This window comes from Lathamus discolor, assembly GCF_037157495.1.
Source record: "Lathamus discolor isolate bLatDis1 chromosome W unlocalized genomic scaffold, bLatDis1.hap1 SUPER_W_unloc_1, whole genome shotgun sequence".
NCBI classification, from domain to species: domain Eukaryota; kingdom Metazoa; phylum Chordata; class Aves; order Psittaciformes; family Psittacidae; genus Lathamus; species Lathamus discolor.
This window is the reverse complement of record NW_027069096.1, coordinates 789,724-803,939: the sequence shown is the minus strand read 5'-3', so window position 1 is coordinate 803,939 and position 14,216 is coordinate 789,724. Positions and strand designations below refer to the sequence as shown.

The window sequence follows — 14,216 nt, the reverse complement described above, 5'->3', positions numbered from 1 at the left end:
CAGCAGAGAACAGAGGCATCAATAATAAGCAGAGAGTTTGGTGCCTGACAAAAGGCTAGGAGGAGCACCCTGGAGTACTGCATTTTAACTAAGTATTAGGTAAGACCATCACCCTGGAATGTACATGCTTCACAGCTGGACCTGAAGGGCATCAGACCTATTCTCCTCACCAGGTCCATGTGAAGTCTGAGTGACTGAATGCAGAAGGCAGCAGGGGATTTGGGGAAGACTGAACATCTCCTATAGCAAGCAGGACAACATGAGCTAACAGCAAGTAATCTTGCTTCATGGAAAGCTTCTAGCTTGCATTAGACAACTCCGAGATGCACTCTTTAAACTTGAAGAAACAAAAACAAAAAACAGTTTATTTATTCCATTAGCTTATTAGAGGAGATGGCCAACCAGAACAGCTAAAATGGGAAAAGTTTCCACAGCCTGGGACAAGAAAAGGTCCTGGGTTTTAGGCAGTTTATGAAGAACCCATGAGCTACTGCAGCAGCAAACTAAGGAATCTTGGCTCATTTGGAAAATGCATATATAAAGTTCATTTTGAATGACAAGAACACTCATGTCCCTAGGCCCCATTTCCTCTCAGCACCTCTGCAGGCCCTCAATGTAATGTCACCCTGCAATAGCCATACTGCAGAACAGCCTATGCAAACTCCAGTTGTGCAAGCTGATACCTGGGACAGGCAGAGAAGGAACAGAAGATCAATTTTTGCTCCTGGCACTGTTGAAGCTACAATTTAAATATAAATGCACTTTTGACAACTCTTGCACTTCTGCAGTTTGGGCTTGATGGGCAGTACCCCTGGGGAATCCATTCCTGGGCTCCAATGAGTACAGCTTAAAATTACTGTATTCCTCTATGTATAAACAATGTCATTAGACTTGTACTTTTAAAAAATAAGATCAACCAGGCCAGGGCCAGGCTCTGCAGATAAAGTAGTAGCTTATATCTTATAAATATTTTTAATATTTTTTTAATTATAAGTAGCCCTCATTCCAGGTAATTAATTGACAAAATATCTGCAGACACACAGCCCCCAGACTTTCACAGAAAGCCCAGGAGTAACCACTCTATAAGAAAGGAATCCTACCTTACAGTAAAGTAGGGGAGGGGACACAAGGCCAAGATAGCTTAAATGTGGAGGAAGAGTCATTTGGAGTAAATACAATTGAATAAAAATGCAAACAAAATTCAAAACCCCTTCATATAAAGGATCAAGGAAGGTAAAGCAAAAAAACTGATTCAAAAAGATATACAAGACTGTTGGAGACCAACAGACAACAGAAGGCTGCCAAAAAATAGCTTGTGTTTAAATCAGAAATAACACAATTTTGTTGTTAAAAAAGGGGAAAGAAAAGTGGAAATTTGTGTAAAGATCAGCACTTATAAAGAGTTATCATTAGCTCCAGAGACCAGCGTAATTCCCATGAAGTCCTGATGGAAGGGGGCCTCCCGCCACAAAGAGTTTTGTTCCAGACGAGTCGTAGCAGTGGGTGTAAACAGCATTTGGGAAGAAATTTAAGTCCGAAAAATAATTCCTCCAGGTTTCATCATGATTCTGTTAAAGGAAAGTTTAGATTGTTATAGTTGCCAAACAAACCCAAAACCTTGTTTCAGAAAAGCAGAAGGTAGCTTCCAGAGCCTAAAAAGTGATCTCTGCTGTTAATACTCTGCAAAGCTTCAGACAGATCAACTTGAAGATACCAGAGTTGTCCTGAAGCTTTTTCTGAGGACATGTGGACCAAACATTGGAGGGGGGGAAGACAAAGATTAGGGAAGACATCAAGTTTAATTAGTTTTTAAAGTTACATCACAGTGATACAAAAGATAATAAAGTTAGACAAGGCCATTAATTGCTTTATAATACACAGGAAATTGAACTCAAGCGCCTGCCATGACATTACCTCAGGAAACCAGTTTCTAAACTGCACAGTATTAAATCGCTCTTATTTTGAGTACCACAGGAGAGTAGCACATTTTTAAATGTGCTGTATTTGGTGTTTGAGGTTCTGAAAACTAGACGTTCGATTACATTCAAAAATATAAAGATATAAAATCCAGTTCTAGATATAAAAACTAGTCCTAGCTGACTTTGCCAAGGTGAATAACTCCAGAGAGTACACCTTCAACACTGGAGCGAGGGGAAATTGAATTGCTGAAGTGAATAGCTCGAGAGAGGACGCCTTTAACACCGGAGCAGGGGAAGAGATCAGTGTCCAGGAGCCTCAACTCAGAGCAGCCAGAGCTACCGAGGGAGCTTCAAGTCCTCGACAGGACCTGCCCAGGAGCCGGCAGCTCCGCGGACGCGAGCCGCTGACTCACAGGGGGCGGAGCCAGGAGCCGCAGCACCAACCCTGAGTGGTTAAAAACCTGCCCCAGGGAGCGCGAGCGACCAGCAGTGCGGCGAGGCATTTCGCGCGGGATGGTGAGCACGCGTCGTATGGCCAGGGCCTGCTCCGGAAGCTCTGCTCTGGCTGCCCCAGCGGTGGCCAGCGTAGGCACACAAACAGAGCAGATGTCAGGGGAGGCTGCAGTGCAGAGCTCGGAGTGCAGAGGGTGCCTGCACTGGTCTTGTGAGGGAAAGGTGCACAATGGGCAGGGCTGCACTCGGTGCTCCCTGGTGGAGGTCCTCCTGCAGCAGGTGGCTGAGCTGCGGAATGCTATTAGCGGGATTCAAGATGTCAGGGTAGCTGAGAGGAAGCAGAGCTGCTTGCTCCAGCCCCATACTGTGCAGGGGCCTCAAGCTTCCCCTCCAGCTCATGAAGGAAAGAAGGAGGCCACCAACCCAGGAAACTGGGAATTAGTGACAAAGAAAAATAAAAAAAGAAGGAGGAAAAGGACAACTAAAGGCAAGGAGCTTCCTCCTAAATCTGTTGTCCCCAAGCAGAACCGCTTTGCTGTCCTGCAGGAGACTAATGAGTAAAAGCACTTGCACCACAAACAGCCGGATTATGCATGGGTAAAGATCTCTACTGGCGCTACAAAGAAAAAGGGGTGGGTCGTAGTAATAGGGGACTCTACTTTGAAAGGGATGGAAGCACTCTTCTTTCGGCCTGACCCCGTCTCAAGGGAGGTGTGCTGCCTACCAGGGTCACGGATAAGGAATGTTACAGAGAGGGTGCCTGCTCTAGTAAGTTCCACGGACTATTACCCACTCCTGGTGATCCATGTGGGTGCTAGGGATATAGGTAGTAGTAGACTGGGGACCATAAAGAAAGACTACAGAGCACTTGGAGAGGTGGTTAGGGGCACCGGTGCTCAGATAGTCTTTTCGTCAATTCTTCAGGACACAGGGGAGGACCAAGAAAAAGCTAGGAGGATTGGCCAGGTTAACAAATGGTTAAAAGGGTGGTGTCATAGTCAGGGGTTTGGGTGTCTTGAACATGGGACTGAAGTTAGTAGGCCAGGTCTACTGGGGGCTGGTGGAGCTGGTCTGGTAAAGAAAGGGAAGAAGAGTTTTGGTAGAAGGCTTGCCAGACTGGTCAAGGAGGCTTTAAACTAGATGTGTTGGGGGAGGGGGGCATCATTCCATCCCAACACACCCAGTCAGTTGCCAACACCTATAATAAATGCTCGGAACAATGTACATGCATTCCGGCTGCTCCAGCCAATGAGTTGGCTTCAATTGGAGCTCGTCTCAGATGCCTCTATACAAACAAGAGGAATTAGAGATGTGTGCACATCTACGGGGGTATGATATAATAGGCATCACAGAAACATGGTGGGATGGCTCCTATGACTGGAGTGTTGGAATGGAGGGTTACAGGCTCTTTAGAAAGGACAGGCCAGGCAGGCGGGGAGGGGGAGTTGCCCTTTATGTTAGGGATAGGCTGGAGAGAATGGAACTCTGTCTGGGGGCAGGTGAGCAGTTTACAGAGAATTTGTGGGTCAGGGTTAAAGGGAAAACAGCCGTGGGAGACATTACTGTGGGGATCTGCTACAGGCCGCCTGATCAAGGAGAACCTGTGGATGAAGCACTCTACAGACAGATAGGAAAAGCCTCACGCTCGCAGGCCCTTGTTCTCATGGGGGATTTCAACCACCCTAACATCTGCTGGAACGATGGCACTGCACGGCACAAGCAATCCAGGAGGTTCCTCGATTGTGTGGAAGACAACTTCCTTCTGCAAGTAATAGAGGAGCTGACAAGGAGAGGTGCCATGCTTGACCTTGTGCTCACCAACAGGGAAGGGCTTGTTGAGAATGTGGTACTCCAGGGCAGCCTTGGATGCAGTGATCACGAGATGGTCGAATTTGAGATCCCCAGGACAGTGAGAAGAGCGTGTAGCAAGCTCACTGCCCTGGACTTCAAAAGAGCAGACTTTGGCCTCTTCAGGAGCCTGCTTAATAAGGTTCCATGGGATATAGCCCTGGAGGGCAGGGGGGCCCAAGACTGTTGGTTGATATTCAAGGATCACCTGCTACAAGCTCAGGAGTGCTGCATCCCAACTAGAAGGAAGTGCAGCAGGAGGGCCAGGAGACCTCCTTGGATGGATAAGGAGCTGCTGAGGAAATTCAAAGGAAAAAAGAGGCTTATAGAAAATGGAAGCAAGGACAGGTGGCCTGGGTAGAGTACAGGGATGTTGTCCGGGAAGGACCAGGTTAGGAAGGCTCAGGCCCAGTTAGAATTAAACCTAGCCAGGGATGTTAAGGATAACAGGAAGGGATTCTACAGGTACGTAGCAAACAAAAAACAGACTAGGGACAAAATAGGCCCCCTGAGGAAGCTTTCAGGAGAACTGGCTACCCTGGATTTTGAGAAGGCTGAGGTTCTGAATGACTTCTTCACCTCGATCTTCGCTGGCAAAGGCTCTGAGTGCACCACCCAGTTCTTAGAAGGCAGACGCAGGGACTGTGAGAATGAAGACCTTGGGCCCACTGTAGGAGAGGATCTGGTTCGAGACCATCTTAAAAATCTGAACACACACAAGTCCGTGGGACCTGATGGAATCCATCCGCGGGTCCTGAAGGAGCTGGCGAATGAAGTTGCTAAGCCACTGGCCATCGTATTTGAAAAATCATGGCAGTCAGGTGAAGTTCCCAACGACTGGAAAAAGGGAAATATAAACCCCATTATCAAGAAGGGGAAAATGGAAGACCCGGGGAATTACAGAGCAGTCAGTCTCACCTCTGTGCCTGGTAAAATCTTGGAGCACATTCTCCTGGAAGGCATGCTAAGGCACATGAAAAACAACAAGGTGCTTGGTGACAGCCAGCATGGCTTCACTAAGGGGAAATCCTGCCTGACCAATTTGGTGGCCTTCTATGATGGGGCTACAGAATTGATGGACAAGGGTAAAGCAGTTGATGTCATCTACCTGGACTTGTGCAAAGTGTTTGACACTGTCCCACACAACATCCTTCTCTCTAAATTGGAGAGATATCAATCTGATGGATGGACCACTCGGTGGATAAAGAACTGGCTGGATGGCCGCACACAAAGAGTGGTGGTCAATGGCTCGATGTCTGGCTGGAGACCGGTGACGAGTGGTGTCCCTCAGGGATCGGTGTTGGGACCGGTCTTGTTTTACATCTTCGTCGCTGACATGGACACTGGGATTGAGTGCGCCCTCAGCATGTTTGCCGATGACACCAAGCTGTGTGGTCCGGTTGATATGCTGGAGGGAAGGGATGCCATCCAGAGGGACCTTGACACGCTTGTGAGGTGGGCTGATGCCAGCCTTATGAAGTTCAACCATGACAAGTGTAAGGTCCTACACCTGGGTCGGAGCAATCCCAGGCACAGCTACAGACTGGGCAAAGAAGAGATTCAGAGTGGCCCTGCAGAGAAGGACTTGAGGGTGCTGGTCTATGAGAAAATGAACATGAGCCGGCAGTGTGCGCTCGCAGCCCAGAAAGCCAACCGTATCCCGGGCTGCATCAAAAGGAGCGTGACCAGCAGGTTGAAGGAGGTGATCCTGCCCCTCTACTCTGCTCTTGTGAGACCTCGCCTGGAGTATTGTGTGCAGTTCTGGTGTCCTCAACATAAAAAGGACATGGAACTGCTGGAACAAGTCCAGAGGAGGGCCACGAGGATGATCAGGGGACTGGAGCACCTCCCGTATGAAGACAGACTGAGGAAGTTGGGGCTGTTCAGCCTGGAGAAGAGAAGGCTGCGTGGAGACCTAATAGCAGCCTTCCAGTACCTGAAGGGGGCCTATAGGGATGCTGGGGAGGGACTCTTCGTCAGGGACTGTAGTGACAGGACAAGGGGTAACGGGTTAAAACTTAAACAGGGGAAGTTTAAATTGGATATAAGGAGGAAATTCTTTCCTGTTAGGTTGGTGAGACACTGGAATCGGTTGCCCAGGGAGGTTGTGAGTGCTCCATCCCTGGCGGTGTTCAAGGCCAGGATGGATGAAGCCTTGAGTGACATGGATTAGTGTGAGTTGTCCCTGCCCATGGCAGGGGGGTTGGAACTAGATGATCTTGAGGTCTTTTCCAGCCCTAACTATTCTATGATTCTATGAAATACAGCGTCCAGGAGCCTCAATTTTGAGCGGCAAGAGCCATGGAGGGGGCTTCAAGTCTTCTACAGGACTTGCCCAGGAGCCGACGCAAGCAGCTGACTCACAGGGGGTGGCGCCAGGAGGGTCGGCACCAGCACTGAGTGTGCAAACCCCCCCCCCCAGGGAACAGGAGTAACTAGGGCATGGTGCAGGCAGGGTGAGCGGGTAGGTGAGCACTCACCTCAGGATCAGGGCCTGAACTGGGAGCTGTGCTCTGACTGCCCCAGGGGTGGCCAGCATAGCCACCCATACAGCGCTGATGAGAAGGGAGGATGCAGTGAAGACCTTGGAGTGTAGTAAGTGCTTCCACTTCTCTCTTGAGGCAAGGATACAAAGTGGGCAGGTCTGCACTCAGTGCACCCTGGTGGAGGACCTCCTACAGCAAGTGGCTGAGCTGCAGGAGACTGTCAGTAGGCTAAGAGATATCAGGGAACCTGAGAGGGAGCTGGTCTGCTTGCTCCAGGCCCAAAATGTGAAGGAGCCACAACCGTCAAACATAGCTCATACAGAAAAGGAGGGAATTAATCCATGAAACTGGGAACTAGGAACAATAAAAAAAAAAAAACCCAAAACAACAAACCAACAAAAAAAGGAGGAAGAAGACAATGAAAAGCAAGGGGCTTCCTCCAAAATCCGACATCCCCACCCAGAACCGTTTCACAGTTCTATGGGGGCTAATGAGGAAATGACCACTGCACCAAATGAACCAGATGATGTACCAGTAAAGAGAATCTCTACTAGTGTCTCCAGGAAAAAGCAGTGGGTCATAGTAGTAGGTGACTCTACTTTCAAAGGCACAGAGGCACCTATCTGTCAGCCTGACCCAGTCTCGAGGGAGGTGTGCTGCCTACCTGGGACTCAGATCAGGTATGTTGCTGAGAGACTGCCTCGTCTAGTAAGTCCTGCTGAATATTACCCGCTTCTTGTGGTCCATGTGGGTGCTAGTGATATTGACAGCAGTAGTCTGGGAATCATTAAGGAGGACTACAGAGCTCTGGGAAAGGTGGTTAGGGGCTCTAGAACTCAGTATTTTCATCGATACTCCTGGTTAAAGGGGAGGACTCTGAAAAGGCCAGGAGGATTTGGAAGGTTCATAAATGGTTAGAATGGTTGTGATATAATCAGGGGTTTGGTAATTTAGAACATGGGACTCTATTTGGGAGACCAGGTCTACTGGAGGTTTGTGGAGCTGGTCAACAAAGAAGGGAAAGAGCTGCTTTGGTAGGAGACTTGACAGGCTGGTCAAGGCAGCTTTAAGCTAGATGTGTTGGGGGAGGGGGCCATCGATCCATCCCAACACTCCCAGTCACTTCCCAGCATGTATAATAAATGCTAGGAGAAATACAGAAATATTTCAGCTGCTCCAGACTTGGCTTCATTTAGAGCCTCAATAAAAACACCCATAGTATCGGGAATAAACAAGAGGAATTAGAGATGCACGCACAGCTACAAGGATATGATATCATTGGCATCACGGAAACATGGTTGGATGGCTCCTATGACTGGAGTGTTAGAATGGAAGTTTATAGGCTCTTTAGGAAAGACAGGCCGGGCGGACAGAGAGGGGAGTTGCTATTTATGTCAGTGACAGGCTGCAAAGTATGGAACTCTGTCTGGAGACAGGTGATCAGATAACAGAGTTTGTGGGTCAGGGTCAAAGGGAGAACAGCGATGGGGGAAATAACTGTAGGGATCTGTTACAGACTGCCTGATCTGGAGGACTCTGTGGACGAAGTGCTCTATAGACAGATAGGAGGAGATTCACACTCACAGGCCCTTATCCTCATGGGGGGGAACTTTAACCATACAGATAACTGTTGAAGGGATGGTATGGCCCAGCATAAGCAATCCAGGACGTTCCTCAGTTGTGTGGAAGATAACTTCCTCCTGCAAGTAATAGAGGAGCCAACAAGGAGAGGTGCCGTGCTTGACCTCGTGGTCACCAACAGGGAGAGACGGGTTAGAAATGTGATGTTCCATGGAAGCCCTGGCTGTAGCAACCAGCGTTGGTCAAGTTCAAGATCCTCAGAACAGTGAGAATGGCTTGCAGCAAGCTCAGTGATCTGGACTTCAAGAGAGGAGACTTTGGCCTCTTCAGGAACCTGCTTAAAAAGGTTCCATGGTATAAAGCCCTAGAAGGCGAGGGGCCTAAGACTGCTGGTGGATAGTCATAGAATCACAGAATCATAGAATAGTTAGGGTTGGAAAGGACCTCAAGATCATCTAGTTCCAACCCCCCTGCCATGGGCAGGGACACCTCACACTAATCCATGTCACTCAAGGCTTCATCCAACCTGGCCTTGAACACCACCAGGGATGGAGCACTCACAACCTCCCTGGGCAACCCATTCCAGTGCCTCACCACCCTTACAGGAAAGAATTTCCTCCTTATATCCAATCTAAACTTCCCCTGTTTAAGTTTTAACCCGTTACCCCTTGTCCTGTCACTACAGTCCCTGACGAAGAGTCCCTCCCCAGCATCCCTATAGGCCCCCTTCAGATACTGGAAGGCTGCTATTAGGTCTCCACGCAGCCTTCTCTTCTCCAGGCTGAACAGCCCCAACTTCCTCAGCCTATCTTCATACAGGAGGTGCTCCAGTCCCCTGATCATCCTCGTGGCCCTCCTCTGGACTTGTTCCAGCAGTTCCATGTCCTTTTTATGTTGAGGACACCAGAACTGCACACAATACTCCAGGCGAGGTCTCACAAGAGCAGAGTAGAGGGGCAGGATCACATCCTTCGACCTGCTGGTCACGCTCCTTTTGATGCAGCCCAGGATACGGTTGGCTTTCTGGGCTGCGAGGGCACGCTACCGGCTCATGTTCATTTTCTCATCGACCAGCACCCTCAAGTCCTTCTCTGCAGGGCTGCTCTGAATCTCTTCTTTGCCCAGTCTGTAGCTGTGCCTGGGATTGCTCCGACCCAGGTGTAGGACCTTGCATTTGTCATGGTTGAACTTCATAAGGTTGGCATCAGCCCACCTTAAAAGAATGTCAAGGTCCCTCTGGATGGCATCCCTTCCCTCCAGCATATCAACCGGACCACACAGCTTGGTGTCATCGGCAAACTTGCTGAGGGCGCACTCAATCCCAGTGTCCATGTCAGCGACGAAGATGTTAAACAAGACTGGTCCCAACACCGATCCCTGAGGGACACCACTCGTTACTGGTCTCCAGCCAGACATCGAGCCATTGACCACAACTCTTTGTGTGCGGCCATCCAGCCAGTTCTTTATCCACCGAGTGGTCCATCCATCAGATTGATATCTCTCCAATTTAGAGAGAAGGATGTCGTGTGGGACAGTGTCAAACGCTTTGCACAAGTCCAGGTAGATGACATCAACTGCTTTACCCTTATCCATCAGTTCTCTAGCCCCATCATAGAAGGCCACCAAATTGGTCAGGCAGGATTTCCCCCTAGTGAAGCCATGCTGGCTGTCACCAAGCACCTTGTTGTTTTTCATGTGCCTTAGCATGCCTTCCAGGAGAATGTGCTCCAAGATTTTACCAGGCACAGAGGTGAGACTGACTGGTCTGTAATTCCCCTGGTCTTCCATTTTCTCCTTCTTGTAAATGGGGGTTATATTTCCCTTTTTCCTGTCGTCGGGAACTTCACCCGACTGCCATGATTTTTCAAATATGATGGCCATTGGCTTAGTCAAGGATCACCTGCTCCAAACTCAGGAGTGTTGCATCCTGACCAGAAGGAAACGGGATGGGAGGGCCAGGAGACCTCCATGGATGGATAAAGAGTTGCTGAAAAAACTTAGAGGGGAAAGAGAAGCTTATAAAAGGTGGAAAAGAGGACAGGAAGCGAGGGAAGAATACAGGGACATTGGACAAGGTCAGGAAAGCTAAGGCCCAGTTAGAATTAAATCTGGCAAGGGATAGGAAAGATAACAGGAAGGGCTTATATATGTACGTAGCAAATAAAAGACAGACTAAGGAATATGTGGGCCCTCTCCAGAAGCTGTCAGAACTGGCTACACTGTATTTAGAGAAGACTGAGGTTCTTAATGACTTATTATATGTCTTTTATATGTCTTCACTGGCATATGCTCTGACCATGGCACCCAAAGTCTTAGCAAAATATTGGAGCAGATTACCCTGGAAAGCATGCTAAGGCACAGGAAAAACAACAAGGTGATTTGCGACAGCCAGCATGGCTTCACAAAGGGGAAATCACGCCTGACCAATTTGGTGGTCTTCTATGATGGGGCTACAGAACTGATGGACAGGGGCAGAGCACTTGTCGTCATCTACCTGGACTTGTGCAAAGCGTTCGACACTGATCCACATGACATCCTTGTCTCTAAACTGGAGAGACATCAATTTGATGGATGGATCACTCGGTAGATAAAGAATTGGCTGGATGACCACATGCAAGGAGTTGTGGTTAACAGCTCGATGTCCAATTGGAGACCACTAATAAGCAGTGTCCCTCAGGGTTCAGTGTTGGGACCGATCCTATTCAATATCTTTGTCAGCGATATGGACAGTGGGACTGAGTGTGCCCTCAGCAAGTTTGATGACGATGCCAAGCTGTGTGGTTTGGTTGATACGCTGGAGGGAAGGAATGCCATCCAGAGGGACCTTGACATGCTTGGGAGGTGGGCCAATGTCAAACTTATGAAGTTTAACCAAGCCTAGTGCAAGGTCATATACCTGAGTATAGGCAATCACAGGCACAGCTATAGGTTGGGCAAAGAAGAGATTCAGAGCAGCCCTGTGGAGAATTACTTAGGGGTGTTGGTTGATGACCAACTCAACATGAGCTGGCAGTGTGTGCTTGCAGCCCAGAAAAACAACTCTATCCTGGGCTGCATCAAAAGGAGTAAGACCATCTGGTCAGAGGAGTCCCATGGACTATTACCCACTTCTAGTGATTCATGTGGGTGCTAGTGATATAGATAGCAGCAGCCTAGAGAACATAAAGAAGGAGTACAGAGCCCTGGGAGAGGTGGTTAGGGGCTCTGGAGCTCAGATAGTCTTTTCATCAATTCTCCAGGATACAGGGGAGTACCTTAAAAAAGCTAGGAGGATTGGCCAGGTTAATAACTGGTCAAAAGGATGGTGTCATAGTCAGGAGTTTGGGTGTCTTGAACACGGGACCCAAGTTTGTAGTCCAGGTCTACTGGGGGCTGGTGGAGCTGGTCTGGTAAAGAAGGGGAAGAACAGTTTTGGTAGGAGGCTTGCCAGACTGGTCAAGCATGCTTTAAACTAGATGCATTGGGGGAGAGGGGCATCATTCCATCCCAACACACCCAGTCAGTTGCCAACACCTATAATAAATGCTCGGAACAAGGTAGAGATATTCCGGATGCTCCAGCCAATGAGCCGACTTCATTTGGAGCTCGGCTCAGATGCCTCTATACAAACGCCCATAGTATGGGGAACAAAAAAGGAATTAGAGATGTGTGCACGTCTATGGGGGTATGATATAATAGGCATCACAGAAACATGGTGGGATGGCTCTTATGACTGGAGTGTTGGAATAGAAGGTTACAGGATCTTTAGAAAAGACAGGCCTGGCAGGCAGGGAGGGGGAGTTGCCCTTTATGTTAGGGATAGGCTGGAGAGTATGGAACTCTGTCTGGGGACAGGTGAGCAGTTGACAGAGATTTTGTGGGTTAAAGGGAGAACAGCTGTGGGAGACATTATTGTGGGGATCTGTTACAGATGGCCTGATCAAGAGGAGTCTGTGGATGAAGCACTCTACAGACAGATAGGCTCGCAGGCCCTTGTTCTCATGGGGGATTTCAACCACCCTGACATCTGTTGGAATGATGGCACTGCACGGCACAAGCAATCCAGGAGGTTCCTCGATTGTGTGGAAGACAACTTCCTTCTGCAAGTAATAGAGGAGCCGACAAGGAGAGGTGCCATGCTTGACCTTGTGCTCACCAACATGAAGGTTGGGAATATGATGCTCCAAGGCAGCCTTGGCTGTAGGGATCATGAGATGGTCTAGTTTGAGATCCTCAGAACAGTGAGTAGAGCATGCAGCAAGCTGACTGCCCTGGACTTCAAGAGAACAGACTTTGGCCTCTTCAGGAACCTGCTTAGTAAGGTTTCAAGGGATATAGCCCTAGAGAGAAGGGGGGCCCAAGACTGTTGGTTGATATTCAAGGATCACCTGCTACAAGCTCAGGAGTGTTGCATCCTAACTAGAAGGAAATGCAGCAGGAGGGCCAGGAGACCTCCTTGGATGGATAAGGAGCTGCTGAGGAAAATTCAAAGGAAAAAAGAGGCTTATGAAAGGAAAGCAAGGACAGGCAGCCTGGGAAGAATAGAGGGATATTGTCCAGGAAGCTAGGGACCAGGTTAGGAAAGCTAAAGCCCAGTTAGAATTAAACTTGGCCAGGGATGTTAAGGATAACAGGAAGGGATTCTATATGTACATAGAGAATAAAAGACAAACTAGGGTCAACATAGGCCCCCTCTGGAAGCTATAGGGAGAACTGGCTACCCTGGATTTGGAGAAGGCTGAGGTTCTTTGCCTCGGTCTTTACTGACAAAGGCTCTTACCCTACCACCCAAGTCTTGAAAGGTAGATACAGGGACTGGGAGAATGAGGATCCTAGGCACACTGTAGAAGAGGATCTGGTTCGAGACCATCTTAAAAACCTGAACGCACACAAGTCCACAGGACCTGATGAAATCCGTCTGTTGGTCCTAAAGGAGCTGGCAAATAAAGTTGCTAAGCCACTGGCCATCATATTTGAAAAATCAGGGCAGTCAGGTGAAGTTCCCAATGACTGGAAAAAGGGAAATATAAACCCCATATTCAAGAAGGGGAAATTGGATGACCTGGGGAATTTCAGACCGGTCAGTCTCACCTCTGTGCCTGGCAAAATCTTGGAGCAGATTCTCTTGGAAAGCATGCTAAAGCACAGGAAAAACAACAAGGTGCTTGGTGGCAGCCAGCATGGCTTCACTAAGGGGAAATCCTGACTGAACCAATTTGGTGGCCTTCTATGATGGGGCTACAGAAGTGATGGAAAGGGGTAGAGCAGCTAATGTCATCTACCTGGACTTGTGCAAAGCATTTGACACTGTCCCACATGATATCCTTGCTTCTAAATTGGAGAGACATCAATTTGATAGGTGGACCACTCGGTGGATAAGGAACTGGCTGGATGGCCACACACAAAGAGTTGTGGTCAATGGCTCGATGTCTGGCTGGAGACTGGTAACGAGTGGTGTCCCTCAGGGATCGGTGTTGGGACCGGTCTTGTTTAACATCTTCGTCGCTGACATGGACAGTGGGATTGAGTGCGCCCTCAGCAAGTTTACTGATGACACCAAGCTGTGTGGTTCGGTTGATATGCTGGAGGGAAGGAATGCCATCCAGAGGGTCTTTCACATGCTTGTAAGTTGGGCTGATGTCAACCTTATGAAGTTCAACCATGACAAGTGCAGGGTCCTACACTTGGGTTGGAGTAATCCCAGGCACAGCTACAGGTTGGGCAAAGAAGAGATTCAGAGCAGCCCTGTGTAGAAGTACTTGGGGGTGGTGGTTGATGAGAAAATGAACATGAGCGGGCAGTGTTCGCTTGCAGCCCAAAAAGCCAACTGTATCCTGGAGTGTGACCAGCAGGTTGAAGGAGGTGATCCTGCCCCTCTACTGTGCTCTCGTGAGACCTCACTTGGAGTATTGTGTACAGTTCTGGTGTCCTCAGCATAAAAAGGACATGG

The 14,216-nt window shown here is 48.7% G+C and overlaps 1 protein-coding gene across 2 annotated transcripts in view; it reads right to left on the bottom strand.

Moving 5' to 3' along the window:
- Positions 1-331: 331 nt before the first annotated feature.
- Positions 332-14,216, bottom strand: part of LOC136006175 (DDB1- and CUL4-associated factor 12-like) — a 68,339-nt gene continuing 54,454 nt past the window's right edge. For both annotated transcript variants that reach the window (XM_065664205.1, XM_065664206.1), the window contains one exon: positions 332-1,568. In XM_065664205.1, the coding sequence (XP_065520277.1) occupies positions 1,410-1,568 (159 nt within the window). In that variant the 3' untranslated portion in view covers positions 332-1,409. The remainder of the gene's footprint in view (positions 1,569-14,216) is intronic.